Source organism: Idiotropiscis lumnitzeri, chromosome 10 (genome assembly GCF_059441095.1).
Source record: "Idiotropiscis lumnitzeri isolate Australia: NSW breed Sydney's pygmy pipehorse chromosome 10, RoL_Ilum_1.0, whole genome shotgun sequence".
Lineage (NCBI taxonomy): Eukaryota > Metazoa > Chordata > Actinopteri > Syngnathiformes > Syngnathidae > Idiotropiscis > Idiotropiscis lumnitzeri.
Window position 1 is genome coordinate 6,966,326 of NC_142400.1, and position 26,900 is coordinate 6,993,225.

The following is a 26,900-nucleotide window of genomic DNA, read 5'->3' on the forward strand; positions in this document are numbered from 1 at the left end:
GGTTGAAGTTTTAGGATGAAAAATGTCATCGTCGCCATGAAAACCCGAAAACACAACGCGGTCCCTGTGGCAACCGAAAAGTGAAAATTATTTGAACTTTAGATTTACGAGCCGCGAGCTTTCCAGCCGGCATGTTTAGGGATCGGTTGCCACGGCGACCCGCAGATAAAGTCACGGGTTTGTTGATAACCTTAATGGCTTCAAGATGCCGGCTCCTCTTTTATTGGATTTGGGGAGGTATGTTGTTCACTTGGACTAAACGCCATCGTTAATCTCCCCAAGATGAGTTTGAACTCGATTGTTGTGGTTGGAATTATTTACTCATTCTCGACTCTTGAATCACTGTAAAGGGATTTTTATAAAGTCGACTATGTAGTTCAGCCCAAAAAAAACAACAAAAAAAAAAAAAACCCTGTTCAGGAAGGAGTCCAAAGGTTTTTTTATACTGGACTACACAGCTGACATATTAGTTGAATGAAAAATAGTTATATTGCATGTGACCATTGGTTGTTCACGACTTTTCAAGATGCATTGTGGGATACATTGCGTCCAATCAGAATCAGAATCAGAATCAGAATCAGAATCAGAATGCCCTTGTCATTGTACTCAGGCTACAACGCGATTGGAGAGCTCCCCTCTTCAGTGCAATATAACAAATAATTTATTTAAATACATCAATCAAATTAATTCAATTAAATAATTAAATAAATAAAAAATAAATATGAAATTAAATAAACACAACACATTATGTTGCAGTTCGGTACGTGTGCATGATGTATATACGGAATAACCGATATACTCACTACGAGGGGCTGGGTTTAAAAAAATAAATACAAAAAATCGATATATCGATTTTAATCGGTTTTCCTTTTCATAGCCAGATATCGATTCATCCAACCATATATCGATAGTTTTAATAACATTATAAATTTACATGACTTCACACGTCATGAGAGGTCTTGTCACTCCGTGAAAGTAACGTATCAAAACAAAATGGCGGAAGCAGTGAAGTCGGCACCAACGGGCATGAAGGCAGATGTATTTATTGTTTTGATGAGGTCATGTTGAAAAAAAAAACAAACATGATTAATGGAACTGCAATGCAATACTATACTAAAGTAAAATTGGTACTGCGTGAAATCCTTGATTCAATCGAAAATCAAAGTGAATCATGAATCGAAAATCAAATCAATTTTGGAAATTTGAATCCATACCCAGCCTGACTCACGACACATTTCAAATGCACTACAAAATGTCCTACTCACTCTATCGGAAAGTAAAAAGTGGATCGGGTGTAATTCCCAACCCTAAAAGTTTGTGAAAGTGGCTAACGAGTGCTTCTTTCTCAAAGTGTGACGCGAGCGCAGGCACGTTGTTGTAAATATCCCGCTTGGGACTCTGAAGATGACATTTACGATGTGCCAGGAAGCCTAAAGGCAAAAAAAAATCCCGTTTGATTAATTGCTTCCTCGAATGCCAGCAGGTTTGCTTTTCGCAAAATATTTCACACTTGTTTGACTTCCATTAGAAGGGAAGTCGTTGAAATGAGTCACATTTGATAACCTGTTGGACGCGCTTTCAGCTCTGTTCGCTTTTTGGCCACTCAGTCATTTATATTAGCATCGAGTATTTTTTTGGCTTGCCGAACTGTTGGACTTGCAAGCAAAATGTTTCCTGAAGATTACATCACTGCATGAAAATCAATATTCGTCAGCTGGGATCCAAATGTTTTCTGCCATCGATAAATAAATCAGTCGAGTCATTTTTTTTTAAAGACTTGCAGTGCCAAGCAAATGCCAGCAGATGGCAGCAAAGCGCCACTTTAGATTTAAGATCAGCAAACGAATTGAAAAAATTAACAAATTAAGCAAACAATGGATGTGTACTGGATGTGACGCGTACGATATCTGTCACGCATCGTAGAAAGTGTGCGCCACAATCAGGAGAAAAACAAGACGCGGTTGTCGTTTGGCTTAAGTGACGAGTCGGCTTCGCTCGTGGCGTCTGCAAAGAAATCATTTGCTCTTCCTCAGACTTGTCGTTGAAAGTCTGAGGGGCCACAAAAGCAAAACATATTTGCATCAGTCACTTTTCACATAAAGCTTGTTTCCTCTGAAAACAAAACAACAACACATGAATCAGACGCATTATTAATATTATTATGTTTACTAAAACCAACCATTTTTCTTCAATTGCTTAGTTAAGATCAGAAAAGTAATTTTCTTTTCCTGGTACAAGAAAGTCTAAACTTTAGTTTTAGTAGGTTTGGTTGAGATTTTCCATGTTGTTGTATATTAATAATTGTGGAATAATAAATATAGAATTACATAAAAACAAATTCATAAATATGCATTATATTATATTTTACCACATAAATTAAACTCGTTTCTCTCGTTACTGTCAGCTTTGTTTAATTTCCAAAAGTACTTTTGTCTTTGTAAAAATTATACTTGGGATAGTGTTCTAAAAACAAAGCCAAAGAATTTTGTTTTCAGAAGAAAAAAAAAAAAAAGAAAATGTCTCCTGCAATTACATGACAACAAAAGCTCCCAATTTGTGTAAAACGCAGCAACTGAACCGAGCATTTTAGGCCGCAGCCATCCTAAAAATATCGATCCAAACCCTGCCGATAATCATCCCATCACTTCCGTGACACACTAAGTAGTTGAATAAACACGTCCGGCGCCACCATTGAGCAGAAACGCATCAACGTCGACTAAGCGAGTGTGCCTCCCGCCCCAAACGAATGATGATGGAGGCATCCGCGAGTGCGCGTGCACGTGTGTGCGTGCGCGCGACACTACAAAGCAATTTCCCAGCGTGCACAATCAATAAATCACACTCCTGATTACTCTGCAGGGGGAAATGGACTTTGTATTGTTTCTCTAAGACAAATGTCGGCCGCGGGCCAGACGGATCTTATTTTCAGGCCTTCGGAGACTTGTACCATCACACACACACACGCACACACACACACACTCGCACTTCATGTGTTAAGCTGCTGCCCTCACTTGAGGTTTCCCTTTCATTCCACTCCCAAAAAGGGTCAATTCCACGCGAGGTGTTCTCTCCTCGATGATTCCATCCATTGCGAGCTGGCATCTTATTGCAATCTCCACTGGGCTTCTTTTTTTTTTTTTTTTTTTTTTTGGTGCTCCTCAACAACAGCATTCAAACTCAATGATAGATACCTCAATAAAGCGTTCACAAAAAACTCCATATGGTAGCGCAGGCACTCAGGTGGGAGGAGTATTGATACGTCTCCTGTATTTAAAGGAGTTTGCAGCTCTCCAAAAAAAAAAAAAAAAAATCACTTTTTGTCATGTTTGTTAAAACTGTCAGTATAAACCTGAAAGGTAGATGAGCTCATCAATTTGATTGCTGAGAAACCACAGCGCCCGAGGAAGAACAACCAATCAGAGACAGAAGGCGTGACCAATGAAGTCAATCGTTTCACTTGTGGGGGGGGGGGGGTGAGCGTGGAAATTGGCAACATTCAAATTTTGTTTGCTCTCTTTTGAAACGACAAACATTTCCAGTTGCTGAAATCACAAATTTGTGGTTTGGCATTCACAATTGCACCGATTTTTTTTTTTTTTTTTTGGAGGAGGGGGGGGGGATATCTATCTGCTATTATTCACTAAAAAAAAAGTTTTGGTCGTCACAATAAAAGTATAGCTTTGGCGCCGTCTTGTGACACCTTGAGTGCAGTACGTTGAAGTGAATTGAGAAGCTTCATTTAGACAAAAGTAGCGCTTTGCCATCATCATAGTGCCAAGGAACGGTGACGAAGTGCTTTGAGTATTTTCATGTTGACAAAACTGGTGATTTGATGCTATATTGTGAAATCTAGAATAAAATTGGTTGAAATTGTCATCGCTTTTTGGAGGATATCAGTTACATTCAAATTTTTGCGATCTCGCTTGCCAATAACGACGATCACTAAACACTTAAACGTGTTGCTCGAATGTTCGTAAATCCTGCATTTCTCTTAGCCCAACTATGGCATACTGTAAATGTTAGCATGACGCTAACAGACCCATTTGGAAATTTAAGTGTGCTTTTCATAAGTCGAAATGTGTTTCAAGGATTTTGGTGAAGGTCCATCTATCCTAAACGTTTTGATACGGTCTGTATAACGCAGATTTACAACTTACCCGTGTCTGTCACGTACGCGCGATAAATGTGGTTTCACAAGATTTGTGTTAGTCCTGCGATTGATAGCTTGACTGATAGCATCATGTCATTTGGGTGAACCTTATGAAAAAGTGTACGAAAACATTATCATTCGCTTTTAATGTATCATAAAACAGTTACTATAGCAACCACACATTACCGCAGTCTTTGGCAGGCGTATTTTTTATTTTTTTTTTCACCCCTTGCGAGAGCCCCTCGATGTGATGAGTGGAAGCGGCAAGAGTCGAAAGTGTCTGTCGCGCATAACTCATAAGCGAGTCGTAAGCCATAAGTCGTAAATAAAAAGCGCTTCGACAAAAGAATGTCAGAGCCGTCACCGAGATGCCTTCCAGAGTTGTTAACTTTGCTGGGTGAATATTTCCTTTGGAGGGGGAGGGGGGGATGATCATAAAAAATTTCAACGTTAATTTACAGATTTTGGAGACGGCAATAAATGCGTGCGTGTGGCTCCACGCGTTGCATTTTCGGACGATTTATGCCATATCTGAGGATCGGGCGCTGCCAAGCGCGAGTCATCTCCTCGTTAAAGCTCACACGTGTTCCCTCTCGGCTTCAAACGAAAAAAAAGCGTCTCACCTGAGAAATATGCAAAGCGGGCTGGCGCTTTCCCACATTTCGCAAACATGAATTTGAAATGCACCCGGAAAAAGAAGCCGTTTGATACAGGCATGGTTGCCATAACAAATGGGAATACATTTTACGTCTCTTGTCTATAAAATCGAGTGTTTGCACGTTACACTCAAGGGGTTAGACGCCACAATATAAGATCTCGAGAATCGGAGTAAATTCTTTTGTAAAGGACTGTTCATTTCCTACGGCTGCAACTCACAATTACTTCAATCAATTTTTTTTTTCGATTAATCGAGTTCTCAACTCTAAAGATATTACAATTGTAAACCTTTGATTCTAAAACAGATTAGGTTAAAAAAAAAAAAAAAACAGTGCAGATAATGGACACGTTGATTGATTAGAATTCAGTTTCTGGTTTGGTTCAGAAAAAAAGCAAATATGTCAATCAAACTCTAAACGTAAAAAAAAAAATAAATAAATAATAATCAGTCTGCTTTCAAGGAGAACTACAATAATGGCAATATTTTCTGGTTAGAGGGTTGAAGAATCTAAATCATGGATGGGGCAAATGAAATGTTGAAGGAGGCCATCATTATTCACCACTGTTACTTGAGGGCCAAATCGGACCACACACTTCTTAACCATGTGTATGAAATTCTTTTTTAAATATGGACAAAATACTTTATTATATTTTCTTTATATATTTTATTATATATAAAACATTAAATTTTAGGTTAGAAGCAAAAAAAAAAAAAAAAAAAAAAAACCTTCCTGTATTTTTTTTCAAGTGCAAATGGCTCTCTTGCATAAAAATGACCATTCAAGGACGGCACACAACTGCTGAACAAAAGAACAACATAAGGCGGCACAAAAATTAACTCACTATAATTTTTTTTTTCCAATGTCTGATACACGCTTTTCTTGAATTTGTTTTTCAATTCTCCGCTCAACATTTTTTAAATTACATATTTATCGGAACCGCTTACCCTCACAAGGGTGGTGGGTGCCCCCCCCCAAAAATGTGGTTGTAGAATTTGCCCATCATTGATCTAAACTTTTTTGAAAAACATGCACGTTCAATTCATTGTAAACCGAGATGTCCTTGATGTTTTGGCGAGATTAAACATATCATATATATAAAAACAAAATTTGTGTCCAAATTGATATTGAAGAAAATCGATTTGTCATTAGTGCAAAAATCCAGAAGTCAAATTTTAGCACAGAGCTTTCTCTCTCGATGAAATGACGGCATAAATATTACCAGAACAGTATCGTGCATTAGCCCTTGTGCACTACTTCACGTTCACGCACTTCCACATCGATTGATTCCCCCATTTGAAAGTCATTACTTGGAAATACGAGCGCGGTGGAAATCGGCGGCGTCATCAAAACGTTGCGATGACGGCCGCGAAACAAAGGAAGCGCAACGGATAAAAGCCGCATCAAAAACCCGGGAGTCAGTTTCTTTTGAATTAGGAGGAGAGGGTTTGATGTTTGGAGCACAGCTGGGGGGGGGGGGGGGCGCAAGCAGTGGAAGGAAGTGGCAATAAGCCCACGGGGAAGGCGGATGGATGAGAAGCGTTCCATGCTCGTTTGTGCGCCAGCTCGTGTCAAGGATGTGAACGCTAAAAATCACTTTGCCGGCCGGAAGAAAAGAGCAACAATGTGTGTCTGGAAACGGACGTGCCATCTTTTAAAGCTGCGGTGTGGACGCTGACCTACGTCGACATCTTTTTTACAAGTCGAACGTATGTTTTGTGAATTGTATCGATTGTCGTCATTTCAAAGCATTTCTATTGGTTCGATTTTCTAGTCCAATCACATTTCAGCGTTTGTGTTGCCATGTCAATCGAATCTGCACAGAAGTGCCGTAACTTGACGGTTTCCACAACTAATCAGATTTCAGATTTGTCCTCAGAGGCCACGAGCAGTGATGTCAGAATGATGCCGGCCTCTGATTGGTTGATCACGGCAACACTTATGTACTTTTTTCCTAATCATTTTTTTTTTTTTATCATCAATCATAGTTGAGCGTTCACAACAACCTCAACTTGTTTTTTTTTTATACCGAGGAAAAAAATGTCATTTCATAAATATCAAAGAAAATTCCAATCATTTAGAAACCTAACGTAAGTTTTTCAAGCGTTAGACTTTACATTTGCTATTTAAAAAAAAAAAACAATTTAGTCGAGTTCACGGAAACACCTGACGAGAGTCGTCAACATAACTTACATTTCAACATTATGTGTTCTCAAAATATTCAAGAGAGTTTTGTGGATCATGAACGTGACATAAATGCTTACAAAGTCACTAAAGTTGTTAAAGGAACACTTTTTTGATGATATCAAAGATGTCAGAGTCAACAATGAACCTAATGCATGTTTTCAAATATAATTCTTCAACGAACCTGACATTTGTTTTCTCTTATCACAACAAAAAAAAAAAATTAAAGTCTTCAATGAGCCTGTTTTATAAAAGACAATTTAGCATCTGACGAGACTAGAAACAAGTGGAGAAAAGTCTCTCAAAACAAGACACTTGCACCACCTACAAAAAAAAAAAATCAACGGAAACACTAACATTTTTTTCCCCCCACAAACGTCCCAAACCTTGCCGCTCGCTTTCGGCATGACAGTCAACAAACACGCACACAAAAAAAAATTAAAAAAAATGGAGCTTGACACTCACAGCATTGAATCCCGGGAAGAGGTTGACGGCAGCTGAGGCGTTGTTGTCCAATGGGAAGGGGAGGAAGTGCTTGACGCCCAGAGCACCGTGAACAGACGGCAAGGCGGACCGGGCCACGGGGGGCACCAGGCCGTTGTGACATGTGTTACCTGTGGGGAGGGAGGCAAAGCAGACACTTAAAATAGACACACTCGGCCTTTTTTTCCTGTTCTCCGACAGCGTTACTGTTAAGTTTTGTTTGATTGAAGCATCAATGCCAGACATTATTTTTTTAAAAGAGAATTTACTGAGTGCCAGCCAATTTAACTCATTCACTATCAGCCGAGCGAAAAAAAATGGATCTTTGACGTATTTATCCGTCAATGGCAGTGAGTGAGTTAAAGGATTCTGATGATTTTTTTTTTTTTAGTAAGTACACAGAAACAACCAAATGAAAGATGAGATTTTTCTTTCATCGCATTTTTTTGTTTGTTTCTACCTTATTCCATTTTTTTAGGAAGCACCTATTTTGGACCACAATAAAACTCAATAAACAAGCTTTTTGTGAAATGATAGATTTTGTGCATAACAGCGACTATTAAGCAAAGAAGCTTTACTTTATGGAGGCATGATGATGAAAATGTGCTTTTGTTGACAAAATAATGTATTTACAATTATAATTTGCAAATAACACCACTCGTGTAACAATTTTATATTTAACACATTTCACAAAGTAGCAGCATGCAATTTAGTCGTCGTAGTAGTATTCAGTTGCGTGTGTGCGTTACATCATCGCTTCTGCTTCATATTAAAATCATCTCCGTCATCTGTAGTAGATTTAACGTGACGAACACTCAAGCTGCTAGTAACGGCCGAATTTCCAGAGATCCACCATGTTCACGGGCATCCGCATTGTTTTCATACACAGTGATCTCAACCGAAAGAGACCCAATGATGCCACCTGCTGGCTCTCGTTAGTGTTTTTGTAGCATTACCAGCTTAATAATCAAGCTGGAGTTTACAACGAATTTTCTTCAATTATTCCTATAAATAATAGTTGATCGCAATTAATGTCGATGGCGCTCCTCGCGATTACCGCTGACGGTGTACCGCGGGTTAACCCACATGATATTGTGTTCTTTTGCGAGACGGAAATTGGACGTCAGAGTGCGTTTGCGCCTTTGTGCGGCATTGTGGGACGGGACGGAGTGTTTTCCCCGCCACTCCGAGCTGAGTCGCTAATTTGCATAAAAAAATCAGGGCGGCACGGCGAGCACGCCCGAATACTTGGGCGTGCTTGACATGCACAGAAAGAAATTAGACTCGCTGGAGTTTGTGCGTGACATTGGCACGGAAAGTGGAATAACTCTCCGTTGGGGCGTGACGTGGGCAATCGGACCTCCCGATCGTGCGTCCCTGGTCCGACACCAAATTAGCAAGTGCATCGGTGGTGCGGGTGCTTGGTGCGTCCGGCACGCCAAAACACGCTTAAACTAGACTTGCGCTGGAACGGAAATGAATGTCTACCAAAATATGACCTGACAAGTTTCTTTTCATCCTTTTCCAGCTCTTCGCAAAAAGAAAGCCGTCAGCAAACCAGTGAGTTTGATCCCAATATTTATTGCTTTTGGGACTCCTCAAACTATAAAGCAAGCGAAACAATATTGAGAAAGGGTAACAGTTGAGTAAATCTAAAAAATGCGACACCCACTTTGAACTGACTGCAGCTCGGCTGTAATCTGGTTTTGGTCACGTGTCGTTCGCATGCCGAGGGCTCTTTGACGCCAATTTTCGGTTGTCTGCAGGTGGCGGTAGGACGTCAAAATTGCTTGTGCCATTTGATGGAAGAGAACAAGTGGATTCATCGGGTTAATTCTCACTCCACCAACATAATTTAAAAATAATCATTAGAAAATTGTGTTTAGACTAGTGAGGACGAATGAAAAGACATTTTATGGCTTGACTTCCCTTTTAAATAAATTATTTGTCATTTTTATGACTTTTTTCTTATTATTTTTCAAACAACATTGAACTCATTCACTACCAGCCAAGTAAAAAAAAGAAAAAAAACAAAGGATCTTTGACGTCTTTAGCCGTCAATGGCAGTAAATGAGTTAAGCTGTGTGACGTGTCCCCGGACTTGAAAAGATAAAGAACGCCTACTCTGAGCTTCTTATGATGCTCAATGTTTTATTATTATTATTATTATTATTATTATTATTATTATTATTATTATCATCATTATAATTATTATTATTGTTATTGTTATTGTTATTGTTATTGTTATTGTTATTATTATTATCATTATCATTATTATTATTATTATTATTATTATGGTTATTATTATTATTAGTATTGTTATTATCATCATTACTATTATTATTATTATAATTATTATTATTATTATGGTTATTGTTATTATTATTATTATTATAATTATTATTATTATAATTATTATTATTATTATTATTATAATTATTATTATTATTGTTATTATTATTATCATTATAATTATTATTATTATTATTATTTTATATGGTGGCACAGAAATCCCAGTTTGGGGACAAGGGTAATTTTATCAGGCATCTCCAACGTGGGAAAAAAAAATAAAAATCTTCCATGATTTCATTCCAACATGTCCATTAGTTTTATGGCTTTATTAATGCTCTTAAATCTTCGCACGGCTGTCACGCTGCTGACCAGCATGGAGGGTGTGAAGAGAGCTTCAAGTTTTATTTTTCGCATTTCAGTCGCATTTAGACGGACAAAAAAAAAAAAGAAACGCTCTATCGGCGCAATCGTCTTCTAACCGAACACAACAAGTCTCCACACACGAGACATGCTTTGAATGACGTATGCGTGTTTTGTTTATTCCCTAAATTACGAGCCAAGCATCTGCTTTAAATGAAAAGTTGGCAACAGGCGAGCGCTCGACATCCAAACTCAGACATGCCCCCCCCCCCCTTGAAATGAATCTCACTCACATGGTCTCGCAAACGCAAAATACATTGCGTGTAATTAAAGATTAACTACATTCCGAGCCAGTTTTAATCACAAAGCCAGCAGCTTGTTATGAAACATTAAAATGGAAACAAAAGTGACGAGGTGGGGATGGAGATTCATGTCCAATGTCCTTGACGAGACCGTTCCCACGAAGGAACAATGAAAGTTATTTATGGTTACGACCGTATAGATGCTTTCCATCCAAATTATTCATACCCGGGGGCCACTTATTGACTTCAAGTAAAGGCATCGCGACGTTTTTCGATGGTGGTGGTAACGTTGCAAATATGGTCAACCGGCCGAGAATTTTATTTATTTATTTTTTTTAAACGTATCGTATACTTTAAAAAAAAAAAAAAAATCATAGCGTTTCTTAAAGTCTTCAATTAATGGCTTGAAATTCGCCAACCAAGCATGTTTTTGAATCGAACGTGGCTGTTTTCAAAACACACAGACAATAATTTGGCCCACACAAAACCTATTTGGAGATTACAAAGACTTCAAAGATAATTTCGAGAATTCGATTTATCTGTGTTTGCTTCACATCAAAGACGTTATGTTTACAGAACAAAGAGAATTTAGTCTCCGTTGCAACTAACGGAGGTGTAGTAAAGTAGTAAAGCATTTATTCGATTAGTTTTCAATCAGTCATTTCAATCTCATCAAAATGCTCCATTTTTCCTGAAACAAAAGGAAAAACAACATAGGACGACGCGACTAACTGAAAAGGTCAAGTTTCTTATTTTGCCAAGACCTTACTTAAAAAAAAAAAAAAATACTGGCGAGCACACTCCGAGTCGCCCTTTTGATTAATTTGCCGCAGATCTAAAACATCATTTTTATCATGCATCTGGTTAGGAAGTGGGTGGCCCCCGAATAGCACTGACAAAAAAAAAAATAGAGGCCACTTCCAGCATTTGAGTAGAAATAAATAAATAAATAAATAAAAAAAAAAATAATAACAAATTTAGCAAGACAACATTTAAAGCCCCAACACAGAAAGAAGCAAATCGAAATCAATAAAATTATTCCATCATTTTCCAAAAATTATTTTGTTCAAAAATGATTAGAAGGAAATAGTTTTTTTTTTTAACCACCTGCACACCTCTTGTCAGAATGACACGCTCTAATTTAAAACCACTACTTAATATGTCTGCTTTTATATTCATTTAAGTCATAAAATGTTTACATTGTTTGATTCTATGTTATGTGATTGTATGCAACATAAAAATGTTTGATATTTCAGATAAATAAGTGATGCAGAGAAACCGGGATATTTTTTTGGACATCTAGTTTTGTACTCCATGGAATGCAAACAACTAAATATTCAGATTAGAATCGTCTAAAATATCTGCAAAACAGATTGTGATATGGCGGGGGAACAACGCATATTGTCAATTTGAGAAAATTCATCATCCTGAACGTCAAACTGTTGGTTGCTGCTGTTTTGTTTAGCAACAGAGGCTCTAAATTGAGGTCAGTACAATTACTCGTCGTTTTTTGGGCGGGTATTTTCTCTTAACAGTCGTGACATCATGCAAAAGGAGCAAAGCCAACGTCCAAAATCAGATTTTCCTGTCAACACAGTCAGTTTCGTCTTGATCCCAGCCGCAGTTTTCCATAAATTCCGCCCCGGGCGACTCCAAAACCGAATCTTTGCGTGTGGACCAAAAGGCCAAAAAGGATAGAAAAATATACAATTGTGAGTCGGCGGCCTCGGATGACCACCTGCGTCCTATCGGATGATCCGAATGTCACGAGCGAGCACATTTGCGCCGCGTCGGTCATGCCAGCTGAAGTTTTCATAAACGGCTAATTGGAAGCAGCATGAGATTTGCTATGACGTGCCAGGATCAGAGAAGAGGAGGCCGATAAAATGGTGGAGGCAATCCAGAAGTTGGAGGAATTAAAGGAGCTCGTCGGAGGCCTAATGAAAAGCAGAGAAGCAGAGTGGCTTTGACGACGGCCAGCACGTCGCATCAATTACGGGCCAAGGAAAGCCACGGTGGCGGCGTTTCAGTCGAGAGTAAATAAAAGCAAACGGCGTAAAAAGTCAAAAGCTGCGAGGAGGACGGAGAGAGGAGGCCAGAAAGTGACAAAGTACGCCACAGCAGCTGGGCCAAAGAGGCATTTATGGCGTTCGCCGATTATGTTTTTTATAAACGTCAATGTCAATTTAGTCTTCAACTCACATAACAAATTATTCATCAACTACCTTCAGTTCATCAACTCGTGATCTGATTGGCTATCGCAAATGTCTATCAACTGTATGAGCTCCCTTGCTCACACAGAACAGACGCCCGCACGATTATATCAGAAGGAATTGGACGAATAGTGCGTGCTACTGGTATCATGAAATCTGCCCGGCAACAGGAGCTAGCTGAATTCTGATTGGGTAAAAACTCTCACCTAAAAATAAATATATATAATATAATATGATCATGATCTCGTGATTATGTCAGGCCAGCAGAGAAGGCCTTGACCGCCCACCACTGTGTGCTACATTTCTTTAGTACCATTTGTGTTTTTTCCTTTCCACGAGTGGATGTACGCAATTTGATAGGTCAAGAACAATTCTCCAAATGCTTTCTCCAAGATGCTTATTCGACACTCGCAGTTGCAGTTTACTCTAGAACTGAAACCTCCTTTAAAACAAAAGAATAAATATGTAAATAAATAAATATATGAGATCACATACAGAAATGTGAAACGCCATAGACAGGCTAATGGCGATAAGCATCGATGTTGGAGCGCTGACAAATGCAATGATGGTGCGACACCGAGTCAGGCTAGCTAAATTGCGATATTCTAAAAATACATTTCAAATTCATTTTCTCTAAGTATTGGTCAAGCCCCCCCACAGTCGAGGAAGAGAAAAAAACCCTGAAGCTGTTCCAGGGTAAACATTTAAACAACACAAACGGAGAGACTGAGACTTTTCTTCTATGATCTGATAACAAATCAGGAGGACGACTGCACGGCTGCATGTAATGCATCGCTCTTCAGCATAACGAGAATGCACATCGTAACCGATTACGTTGGCGCAGGGACGCCCTACGGTTGCGGCCAGGAACACTAATGCGGACGTCAAAACATATATGAAGATTGATCAAGAACTGGAATAATAGCTATACTGCAGTGAAACTGGGCGTTGAAAAAAAAAAAATTCCGTTTGAATAAACGGTCCAAACTATACTGTAAATCAGAGAGGGGGGAAAAAAAGATATATGTGTGCTACGTTTCATTTCTGTCTGACAAGAGAAGAAAGTTCACATTTTAAACAAGGCCACAAATCTCAGAGATTGATTTCATTTTTTGTTTCATGGCTGAATAGTGAAAATTTGATGCTCTCATGAGGGAATATACAGTATTTCCCATATCATATGCGAACCGGAATCCAAAATGGGTTATCTCTGTGAAGCATTATGTGTCAAATTGTTTATTCTAAATGTTTATTTGATAGATTTAACGCTATTATGCAAGGTTTAGACAAGGTCTTGCATGCTTTTTTTTCTTCACCAAGCGACAGTCCAAAAAAATGTTTGAAGACGGTAATGAGTCAATACACTCACAGGACAGCCTCCCACCGATTATCCAAGCCTGTTCCTTTTTTTTTTTTTGCTACATGCCTGCAGCTATTGGAAGCTGACCGCAATGATATTGTCCCACATTGCACGATTGAAAAATAAATATTCAGCTAAAATGAATGTATTTTTGGCTTCCATATCCGTCAATGGCAGTGAATGAATTTATGATGTTTCAATTTCTAGCCACGGTATCGTTTCAGTACCAGTATCGAGTTACTTTATACAGAAAAGGTATCAAAGTCCAAATTTTGGTATGGTGACAACACGAGTCCCCAACAAAAACAATTTTGCCCTCAGTGTACCTAACAAATGTGTTTTCCAAAACAGACAATTTAATTTAGTCTTGGATGATTTTAACGCACGTGTTTTACAAAAACAAGAATGCCCACCCCAACCCTTTAACAAAACCGACGACATGTTTTCATAAACAAGCAAGATGTTGCTCATAAGCAGAGAAGACAAATTTAGAATGTAATTAACCCAAGGAAAAAAAAAAAAACAATGATCATTTTTTTTCTAAAATAAACCTTCTGACACATCAAAAATGATTTCATCTTCAAGTAAACTCAAAGATGCATATTTGTACCAATCAAAGAGGTCTAAAACAAACCGGTTTTCAAAAACAAGGACAACTAACCGAAGGCTTTTCCAAAACATCAAAAAACGACTCACTCCCAGCAAACCAAACGCGAGTCAACAACCATTTCGAAAAGTTCAAATCCAACTTCTCCAGTGAAACTATTAAAGCACTCAACCGCAAACGTGGCGAGCAATAAAAAACATATAAAAATAAAGCAAATGCGGTGAAGAAAAAGAAGTCAAAAACGATGTAAGCAGGAAGAGAAGATGCCAGAGAGTGACAGCGTCGCCATCTGCTGCCAGGAGGCGGCACGCGGTGAGTCATGAGGAGGCTCGTCCGTGCGCGCCGCGCGTCCAAAAAGCCATAAAAAGCCACGTTTTGGTGCCATGTTCCACGTCAGCCTGCGAGCACACCGCGAGGATTCCGTTGGAGTGGGCTGTGGCGGGACGACGCGACAAGAGTTCAAAGTACGTGCGCGATGTTCACGCGTTGGTGAAATGTGCTCGGTCGCCAAAACAACAAAGAAAAACGGTGAAAATTTCAATGTCAGTGTTCCCCCGCTATATCACGGATTTGAGGCGATTGTTTTTTTTATGTATTTTATTATGTTGTACCGCAACTTGCTAGGCAGCATTTAAGCAAAAGAGGTCCTCAAATAGTAATCAGTGTAAGACTTTTTGAGAAACAAATAAATCAATAATATTGTTTTACATGTGTTGCTGCGCCGTGTAAAGTGCAAAGTAGCATTTGTTTACAATAAGTAACGCCGATGCTAATTTTCATCAGCCGCGTCTGTGGCGAACCCAATGTTAGCATTAAGCTAGCAGGCTTACGTTTGATGAAATGACGCAGTTTTGTTGAATGTTTTGGTGTTCATCTATACAATGTTTTAAAAGTCAGTTTGGCAGTAAATTGTGAATAAGTGAACATGAATAATATTAATAACCAGAGATGCCATTCACAAGGCAATACAAGATTATAAAATTCACTCCATTTGAGATGTGATACGATCCCACTGGCTACAATTTTGAGGCGATACAACGAAATATGATATCATTTACGGTACGTGGTTTATGGTTTACTCGAATAAAATTCACTCTACTTAAAAAAAGAAAATCACAATCTGACACGATTCACTCGATTCAATACTAAAAAACTTATTTTACATGCACTTTGTTTCGTTCCAAAACCAAGACAAAACAATACAAAAAAAAAATACAATTCACTTCAATTGCGACACAATACATCGCAATTAGAATGGGATGATATACACGCCAATTACAGAGCATCACGATACAATAAAATACGATAAATCGTACGACGTGATTCGCCCTAATACCCATGAATCACAATGCAATATATTACAATTAATTCCATTCATCATAAAATATGATTCACTCCAATTAAGAGGCTCTGATGCAATACAACGTAATATGATACAATTTGCTCTCATTACAATGGTTATGAAAGAGAAAAAAAAAATTCCCTTCAATTAAGTTCCAATTCGATACCATTGACTGTAATTTCTACCTAATATGCGACAATAAATTCTAATTACAGCATGACAGGTTTCAGTCCTGTTACAATAAAATATAATACAACTCACTCGAATACAAAATAAATAAAATTGTCATACGGTTCATCATATTTACGGTACAATATGATACACAGAAAAATCACTCTAATTACGATGCAACACTAGAATAATACACATATCTCACCGACTAATCACATGTCACTTTTACAACAAATTCCAATTCCACTATTTGAACGCCAATTAAAAAAAAAAAAAAAAGACGATTGTTGATGTTTTTTCCCCCCCTCCAGCTGTGAGGAGATAACAAAAGCCCAGCCAACATGTCCAGACACAAAATGGTACATTCCAGATAAAATGACTCTCAGCCATGTTTAATTGGAAGTCTTAAATCTCATCAACGGTCACCACTGGCGACATGTCGAAGCACCAAGCCAGTCAGCTGTAATAAATTTCATCGTGCAACAAATACACAGAAAATGGACACTAGCGTGTAGCTCTCTAGAAGTGTAAAAACGAAAAACACTTTAAAAGGAACATCAAAGACGTATGTCACTTTTAGCACCGTGGCTCCAAGTTTAAATGCAAAAATTCAAATCAGATAGCATCCTAAGTGACATATGTGGAGCCGAGATACAACACATTCCCGTAAATTCAGATGGTCCAACCAACAGGAAGCATCTTTCGATTCCCTTAAAAATATATAGATAGAAAAATTTAACCCAGCTGAACCTACGGAGGGAAAACAAAAATCACGTGGATGTCGTAAATAGTTGAGCAGAGAAGCTCACAAGACGGCCACTTCGAAAAGGACAGACTGGCAAGCAAAACCTCCCATCATCTGGTTCGCAGAAGACGTTTGCGCACGGGTATCATGTTTAAAAAGGTTTTCTTTGAAGAATTTAACAGCTAGTTAACGTCAGCTCTCGTCCGGGCGGCGCGAATGCGATCGATCCATTTCAGTGTCAAAAGAGCACGGCTCAAGTGATTAAAGCCTTCTTCGTTGGATTTCAGGGAAGCCGACCGCCGACCCTCGACGAACACATTGGAAGTCAGACGGCGAAAGAACACTCAATTCTATGCTCGGCTCATCTCCACTTGATGCTAGCCTTTAAGCTACATCGACCACGGGCAAGGTAATGGCATTTCATTTATTGCTATCTCCGGAATTAATTAGCCAGTCCCTCCGTGATCGTGATAACTTTCTGAATTTGGTGGCCGGACGCCGTTGGGTCTCCCTTGCACGTACTTAACCTCACACATCTTCTTTTTTTTTTTTTTTTCACTGACACATTACACCTTCAAAGTAGATAGTAGATAAGAAAGCTAAAATCATCATTAACTCATTCACTGCCAGCCGAGTTAAAAATAAAAAATAAATGGGTCTTTGACGTCTTTAGCCGTCAATGGTAGTGAATGAGTTAATGTCATTGATCGTGTTTTCTTAAAGGCACGGCAACGGCACGCATTTGATTACGAGTGGTGGCCACCTGAAAGCATTATGGGATGTCTGAGTGAATTGTAGCACAAACTCATAATTTTGTAAGAATTTTTAACATCAAAAGACAAATTAGGATTTTCGGGAACTAAACGCACAAAAACTGATTCTGCCACAACGACTATTTACTTTTTTAAATATTCTATAAATTGGCAGTGCACATGCGGTAAATTCCAATTTTTTTTTTTAACAAATTGATTCTACAGGTCTCTCTTCAACTGAGGTCTTCAATCCTGTTCCTCGGGGGGGGCCGGTGTCCTGTCTGTTTTGCATCTCTCTCTGCAGCAACACACCTGATTCAAATAATCAAGATAGTTCTCGAGCTTCTGGAGACCTTGCTGATTAGCTGATCATTTGAATCAGGTGTGTAGGAGCAGGAAGAGATGGAAAACAGGCAGGACAGCTGCCCTCAAGGAACAGGATTGAGGACCCCTGGTCTACGTCATCTAAAATTTGTACGCATTATCAATTTGTAGCTTGAAAACGAGTCTAATGAAACACTCTTGAACGCTCAACTGTCTGACCCGTGTTTCCTCACGCTACGGGAGTCGTGCAGCATTTTGTCACCTCAAGATTGAAATGCGGAAATAGAGATGTTGGATACATTTGAGTCAGCTTGTTTTGGTTTGGGTCGCTCTAATGCTTCGGCGCGCGGGACGGCCGTGAAAGCAAATGCGTGCGGATACATTTTTGCCCGTTAAGCTGCTTAGGCAGCTCATCGTCGTACAAAGTAGTGATTGCATCACTCGTGGCTCTAGGACCATGAGGAAGAGTTTGGGAAGATGATGTAACCACCGGGGCTTGATTCTGTGAATTATTAAAGGCTTTTCGTCTGGTCTGGGATCGACGCTGAGTTATATGTGGACATGCAGGCGTTTTACTGGCAGACGGCATAGAAAATTGCTTTTGCTTATTAAATTAGTGATTGAACATAACTTTGGGGTGTTGTTGTTTTGATGTTCAAATCAATATAATGGACAGGACAAAAATATCAATTTTGGAGATGTCAGGATTCCTTCCGCTCGACAGTGACGACATAAATGACGGGCATGGTGACGCGTCCTAATTGTCGGCAGGTCACTCCTGAAGAGCAGGCGGGGAAAACGCGGGGGGGGGTGGTTAGGCCTATTAGTGCCCCAATGCATCATGGGTAATCTGCACATCTGTGCGATCTCCACTCAACGCTAGAGCGTCCAAAGTGATTTTGGCGCAACATATGCTTCCATGCATGGCTGCTGCTGCTCCACTAGCCGGCCGAGCCCAGCCGAGCCCAAGCCCGCATAGCCGCTAAACTTGTTTCTCTAGCACAGATGGTAATTTCATTATTTATTTGTAGTTTTTTTTTTTTTATTAGCCTTCGCTTTGGTGATGCAACACATTGGTAATGCTACAGACACCACAGAATGTGTGTGTGGGGAGGGGTGAAGGCCACCCGGCAATTTTACGCCCAACAGAGCCAAAACCGAGGTGGGACGCCTTCTGCGTGGAAAGGGGATTCTACCACACTGATCATGCCAGATCCAAAAAGTTGCCAAATGTTGTTGGAGGGACAACAAATATTGGTCAGGGAGGGAAAAAGGGCTAACCGTGAGGGAAGTGGAATTTTTGGACACAATGGGCCCTATTTTATTTTCTAGAAAGTGAATCTGCGCCGTTGTGGGAATGAACACGACCCACTTCCTGATCAATGAAAGCAGCTGCACTCATTTTCTTTTAAATTCATTGCAGGAGAGGCACGCACGCACAGTCTTTAACATTCCGCAAGCGGAAATGGACTCGCAGGAGTCTCCGGAAAGGATCTACGGAACTGCAAGCGGAATGCCAATTGCGGATGATGTAAAGTTGACCAGGGCGATCACAGATGTGTGAAGACTCTTTCCACCCGATTGTTCGTGTTTGCGCGTGTGAATAAATGACATCTACCGCACAGCAGAGCAAAGAATCACGTGACACCGTTTTCACCTGGTCTAAAGTCTACTTTCCGTCGACCAAACAGTGCAATGCAAAAGGGTCTTGAGAGCAAAATCCTCCCATGATCAAACCCGTGAAAGTGCCGACATCCTCACCAATATGTCATGGCATCCTTTCTTCCCCACCAAATAATCACGGTAAGCCATTGCTTTCGTGTCCTTGTGCTTTGTGGACGTAATTAAGTTGAGCTTGAGCTAGCATTGATATTGCATTCAATAGACTGACCTCTCGTGCTCTGCCTTTATTTACATCACGGGGGAGGATGAGGCTTGATAAATATCTGCTGTGTCCTCACACACCACGCAGACACTCAAGACAACTAGTGCCTCTCTGCTCTCTTATTGCTGGAGGTGTAAATATTTGAGTTCTACTTTTGGACTGTCAGGACTCAGGTGGGCCAGGACGGATGTTTTTCGCACGAAGCCCCGGAGGTCCAGGTGGCCCAAAACAGCCACTTTCTCCTCAAGGGTCTAGTAATTAAAAATGGAGTGCCGTGCAATGAAGTGGAATCGCATTGAATAAATGAAATGTTTCAAAAGCATTGGAGACTTTCACAAAGAAAAATTGAAGAAAAAATAAATAGTGGTGCCTTGAGGTACGAGTGACTTGACTCGAGTTTTGAGTTTGTAGTTTGGACATTTTTTTTAATTGACTTGCAAGCATAAATTTGAGAAACAAACAGACGGAACAATTCTTCCAAAAAAAAAAAAAGAGGCTTCAAGCTGTCTATTAAGTTTACTGTCCACAAAAAGAGAATGACACGTGACGTATTTAAAACAAACGCACGATGCAAAACGCCATAGATGGGCTAATGATTATCATCGATAGTCAGTGTTCTAACAAAGCAACAGATATTTGAACACAAATGATGCATCAAAACAAAAAGACTGACAATATAACAGCTTATTGAGTCGCTTACAGCCGTTAATAATAATAATAAAAAAATTAAAAGGTTTGCATAATATTTGAAGAAGTAGAAGAAAAACATGAAATAAAAAAAATAAAAAATTTCAATGAAAAATGTGGAGTTTTGGGCATGTAGAGAAAGAGCTGCCCAGCTATCGCAAACGAGCTGAATATTTTGAAAGGAATGTGGACGTTTTACAGTCCAAAAAGTGCCTGTATAATAATGACAAATGAATATATTATTGCTCTTCAGCATAATAATTGTTGGAGACAAACGAGGAGAATCTGACAAACAAAGCGTAGAGAGAAGCTTGCGTGTGCGCTTTCTCGTGTTGACACGGCGACGACTAAATGTGACTGCAAATATTTGTCCACATAAATTAGAATAACATCTTATTTTTATGCCGGGCCACAGTCCAGATGGTAAATAGCCAAACGGCTACAGCACGGATGGAGACGAAAGGGATGCGAAAATAACGCCGACAAATACATAAACATAACCGGCCGACAACAAAGCCTGAGGCTTGTGCCGTTTGTATGGTCACGTATGAACGCTATCAGTCCAACCCTGGTGCGCGCTAAACAAGCAGCTCGGCACCGGAGAACACGGGGGGTGCATCGGTACGCCAAAGATCACGAGTAGCAACAAAGAAAGATTTTATGGTTACATAAAAGCGTAAATATTTTGATTTAAGTAAGTGCAACATGAATATTTGTATTTTAATCGTTTTTTTTCGTTTGTTTTTTTTTTTAGAAAATGCAGACGTTAGGACGTTCACTAGCAAGAGGTTGAGCTGGATTGTGATTCAGCTAAGTTCAAAGGTCAAAATGCATCCAATTATGTTAAACAGGTCCACCCAATTTCATCTTAATTGGTCAAACTGGTCTCTCTCTCTCTCTCCCCCTCCCTCACCTCTCTCTCTCTCTCTCCCTCTGTCTCTCTCTCTCTCTCTCTCTCGCCCTCCCTTACCTCCCTCTCTCTCGCCCCCCCTCCCTTACCTCCCTCTCTCTCTCTCTCTCTCTCTCCCCCTCCCTCACCTCTCTCCCTCTCTCTCCCCCCCTCCCTTACCCCCCTCTCTCTCTCTCTCCCCCTCCCTTACCTCCCTCTCTCTCTCTCCCCCCCTCCCTCAACTCTCTCTCTCTCACTATCTCTCTCTCTCTCTCTTCCCCTCCCTTACCTCCCTCTCTCTCTCTCCCCCCCTCCCTCACCTCTCTCTCTCTCACTATCTCTCTCTCTCTCCCCTTCCCTCACCTCTCTCTCTCTCTCTCTCTCTCTCCCCCTCCCTCACCTCTCTCTCTCTCTCTCTCTCTCTCTCCCCCTCCCTTACCTCCCTCTCTCTCTCTCTCTCTCTGTGTGTGTGTGCAAAAATTGTTGCTTTTTTGGGGCGCCTCAAAAAAAGGCCATTCATTTGTTGGAGTCAGCTCACTTGCATTGGGAGTGTAATCACATTGGAATAACTATCAAAATTGGATTCATCATAATTGGATTTCTCCTATTTGCCGAGGGGGAAAAAAAAAGTGGTGGCGCCCAGACCGCCGGACTCTCTCAGCCTCTCTCGTTCATCTCCAGTCCAAGACACGAAAAGAGAGCAAGAGACAGCGCCGCGAGGTGATTCATTATTAATGGCAGTCACCGTCCTCCAGACATTTTTTTTTTTTTTATTGGCTCTCGACATAGCTCTGAGCCCAGATAAGTGAATGTTGAAGGGTAAGGTAGAGGACGGCCAATGAACTCACTTCGACTGACCGTGTAACGCTTAAGGCCGCCTCGTTAAAATGCCCACTCGAAAGAACAGATTCAAAATATTAGCGCCATCATTTGCACCCCCTATAGAACATTTTTTTTTTTTACAGGCCCCAGCCAAGCGCACCTATTATGTAGTACCACGTTGTGCCACAACATGAGCGGCAGCACTGAGGTCTACTCGAAGTGATGCAGTGTAATTAACAGCCAAAAGTGGCAGAGAAGGTCGCCAACTAAGCTGAAGTCATAATAGCTGTTCCCACAGAACAGAAAGAATCGTCGCTATCCCATGAAAAACACTTTTGTCGATTTTTTATGTCAACATTAATGAGATTTTTTTTTTTTTTAAATTACAAAATTGCAAATGCATGTTTTTCACAAGACAACGACCGTTGCAACGAAAATTATCCGAAAATAAAATTCCTGTTTTTTGACATTTTCCATTATTTGTTAGCATTTAGCTAATGGACTTCATTGTTTTGTGAAAACCTCATACCGTCCCCTCAAAAAGTATCGAAACGGCAAGGTCAGTTGCTCTGATTTTGTGGTAGACTGAAGACGGTTTCGGATCAAAAGGTGAATATGAGTCAAATGTTGTGAATTCCAGCTTTTGGTGTAACCTTTAACCCTGATAGAGTAGGGGTCTTCAATCCTGTTCCTCGAGGGCCGCTGTCCTGTCTCCCTGCTGCAACACACCTGATTCAAATGATTAGATAATCTGCAGAAGCCAGATAACAACCCTGATCATCTGAATCAGGTGAGTTGCAGCAGAAAGAAATGGAAAACTGGCACGGCCCTCAGGGAACAGGATTGGGGACCCTTGCGATGGAGCATGCTTTTCACATAATGAAGGGAGAACCCCCCAGACACAAACTGAAATGTTGTAAAACTCCGCCTCTTCCCTCACTCTGCAGGGGCAATGCAGCATTATGTAGCCTCAAGATAGACAAGATCACATTTTTTGGACAATAACCAGCAAAATTAATTTTGTAGTTCCATTTGAATAAACCTGTTTTGTTAACAATGGATGACCTGATGCTCATTCCCACCTAAGTCAGCACATGCTTTTATTTCGTGCATCCCTCATGGCTTGTTACTTGACAGTGAGAGCATAAGAACAAGCACAAGGGAATACTCTCAACGATTTTATTTAAAGTGTGGGAAGGCTAAAACTATTTTTAAAAAACAGGTTTCCCTTGCTTGCAGATGACCTAAGGCAGGTGCGCCTGTCACATAAACGAGATTCACTGCGATTAGTTATTGTGCATGCATCTAATTTTAAACATGTTCCAAAAGTAGTTGCGCCCACCCGACAGTCATCAGGTGTGTGCGCGGTCCCGGCGTTAGCATCCTGCCATCTACCGTGAGCATCTGGCTAATAAACGCGGCGGCCTCCGACAGTCACTCCGCGCGCTCCCTGTAATCTGAGGTTAACCGAAAAGACGTTCACAGCGACCGCAAAGCCGTTCCCTCCGGGCCCTTTGTAGCGAGAGCGCAAGTGAGAGTGAGAGCGACAGAGAAAAATGACTGGAACGTCTTCTTGCCACACGTCTCGTGTTTATGATCACATTTTTTTTTTTTTTAAAGGCATTTCAAAGCTGACGTTCATCTTAAAACCGCAGGACAAACTGTTGTATGAATAATTGAAAAAGAGTCGTCGTTTTCTATTCGCCGCTCAAGCACTCAGGATGCATAAAAGGCTGACTTTTTTTTATTTATTTTTTTTTAAGTGCGCTTGTTTCTCTCTGCTTTGATTGCAGATAAGTTAAAAAGATTGATCCGTCGCATCGTTTCTCGTCTGCGGACAAATGCTGCAAAAACACCAGACAACATTACTGTAGCGCAAATACTCATTTTCAGCCTTCACAATTTGTGACAACGCTTGTCTCTCAGCATTCTGAACGTACATTTAGAAGGCAAAATACTATTCGTGTGACTCGTTCCAATTAATGTGAATGCTTATCTCTCAGCATTCATGCGGTTGACACAAAAATGCATGAGCGCGAATGATCGTCTCTCAGCATTCTTTCAATAAATGTTTTAATTGGTAAGAATACTCATCTCTCAGCATTCACGCAATACATGTTTGACGCTCGACGCAACAGCGTGAATGCTCATCTCTCAGCATTCACCATTTGAATGCTGGCCTCCCAACATCACCAATGAGCGTCAATGCTCATTTCTCAGCATTAACAGAACTGCTTTGACACCTAAGGAATTAATTAGAGTGAATGCTCGTCTGTGAGCATTCTCACAATACACTTTAGAAGCAAAATACAATTTGTGGCAATGGTTGTTTATCAGCATTCACAATTAATGTTAATTATTGTCTCTTAGCACTTCTGATCAGTGTGAATTCTCATCTCTCAGCATTTTCAGACAATGTCTAACACTCAATAGCGTTAGTGCGACTACATGTCTCTGAACATTCTCGGAATAGACTTTTGAGGTCAAATATAAATTGTGTGAATGGTTGTCGCTCAGCACTGCCCTCAGCATGAATGCTCATCTCTCAGCATTGAATCAAGACATTTGACCCTCAGTGGATGATTGTCTCATTAATTTTGGAGGCCAAATACCATTTGTATGGCTTGTTGTCTCTCAGCATTCAAAAGTATTTTGAATCTTCATCTCTCAGCATCGCCAGTCAGCGTGAATGCTTTTCTCTCAGCCTTCATGCAATACTTTTGCTACTCTATGACGTGGATCATGAATGCATGTGAATGGTTGTCTCTCAGAATTCCTATTTCATGGGCATGGTCATCTCTCAGCATTATCCATTAGCTTGAATGTTAGTTATTCACACAATACACGTTTGAAGCTCAGGACCATTTTAAGAGGCTGTGATATGAAGACAAAAAAAACCCACACAGCCCATCTACATGTAATTGTCCAAACAGTGTACAAAAGCCTTGAAGATGGAGGAGGAACTGGTAAGATATAACAAGGACAAGCAACAATATGATGACATGTTTTACATCCGCATCTCCGCATGCGACCTCTGTTCACATTTCCCTTAGGCGTGTGAGGCGAAACCACCAAGCCACAATATTTTTCCTGCAAATTGGACATGGGTTACGGCATTTCCTTTTCATTACAGGCACTTGAAAAATACAAATATTATTCAACTGACCCCCAGCTGGATTAGAAAACACAATTGCTTCCTAATTGTAGTGCATTATTTTACAAAATCTATACAGATGGTCGCCTACTGGGCCGAAAGGCTGACCGATTAAGACCTTTTCCTTTCAAAATGAGGAATACATTAAGAAATACAAATTGAGTAATACATACACACACACTAATGTAAATATAAATATGAATTTATATATATATATATATATATATATATATAGAGAGAGAGAGAGAGAGAGAGAGAGAGAGAGAGAGCGAGAGAGAGAGATAGAGAGATAGATATAGATTTTTGATTTTTTAACGTGTTTTTCTAACAAAAATGCAAGAACAGGGAAAAAAAAGTCAAGAAAAAAATATAACAAAAATTTTAAATCACAAATAATTTAAATTAAAATGCATTCATTTTCTTTCAATGTATTCAACTTTTTAAAATAAAAAAAAAAAGTTTGCTTCTCGTGCCAAAAAACTAAGATAAAGTCATGTCATGTAAATGTTAGATTTAAACTTTATTTACTTTTGAAATATGTTCTCTGGAAAAAAGGGGGGAAATAATTTAACTTTAAATTGGATTTAATTTTAATGCAATGCGGGTATGTTTTACTGTTAAACAATAAAAACAATGACTTTTGGTAAAAATACCCCAAAAAGGTAACATGCACAATAATGTCAAAAATAAAGGATTTTTTTTTATTATGGGTTTAAAAAAATACTTTGGTGGCAAAAAAAATCCAATCCACTTTAAAGTTTGCTGTCTTAAAAAAAAAAAAGAGAAAAAAAAACCCTACTGAAGAGACTACCCTGATGGCATGCCCATCCAATGAGACTTTCTCCTCCACATCCAACATCATCAACCCTTCCTTCCTCTCCAACAACAGATGCCTTTAATCCGCGGGATTACGTCCACGAACAAGGTCACCCTCGCCTGCCACGAATCGGACCCGCGCTTCCCATTGCTGTCACTGTTTATAATCCATGCAGAGCTCCTCCGGCTCTTTCTTTCCTCCTTTTTGTGTGTGTGTGGGATTACAATCAAAAGCAACTCAAGTGGACCACCTGCCAGATTGAACACGATACACTCTACATTCACTTTCAATCCGAAACATGTGTGTGCGCGCGTGCGTGTGAGACATCTCCAAAAAAGACAGCAAAAAGGGACTCACCGAAAAAGATGCTTCCCTCCATAGCTCCTTCACGCTTTACTCCGTATCAGTGTGTGTGTGTGTGTGCAGCATGGCCATACACTCCTGAGGCGCGTGCGTGTGTGCGTGTACGCGTGTGTTCACTCCGGCGTCAATGTTCGCTCTGCAAACTGCACGAGGATCTGTTTCTTCCTCCCTCTCTATCTCTCCTCTCTCTCTCTCTCGCCCTGCATTCCCCGGCCTCCCTCGTCTCCTCCTCCTTTTCCTCCTCCTCTCTCTCTCTCTCGCTCTCTCTCCCTCCAAAATGTCTGTCTACATTTTCCAGCCTCTCCTCTCCCAGGAGGTCTCTCATCTTTGTTTTATGTGTCA

At 40.1% G+C, this 26,900-nt stretch overlaps 1 protein-coding gene across 9 annotated transcripts in view; it reads right to left on the minus strand.

Moving 5' to 3' along the window:
• The window catches only part of znf385d (zinc finger protein 385D), a 106,640-nt gene that overhangs the window by 25,758 nt on the left and 53,982 nt on the right, over window positions 1–26,900 (minus strand). For 8 of the 9 annotated variants that reach the window (XM_088307699.1, XM_088307697.1, XM_088307696.1 and 5 more), the window contains one exon: window positions 7,456–7,604. In XM_088307699.1, the coding sequence (XP_088163825.1) occupies window positions 7,456–7,604 (149 nt within the window). Of the gene's footprint in view, window positions 1–7,455; window positions 7,605–26,552; window positions 26,749–26,900 lie in introns of those variants that run through there. The other variant, XM_088307702.1, reaches the window with a different exon arrangement.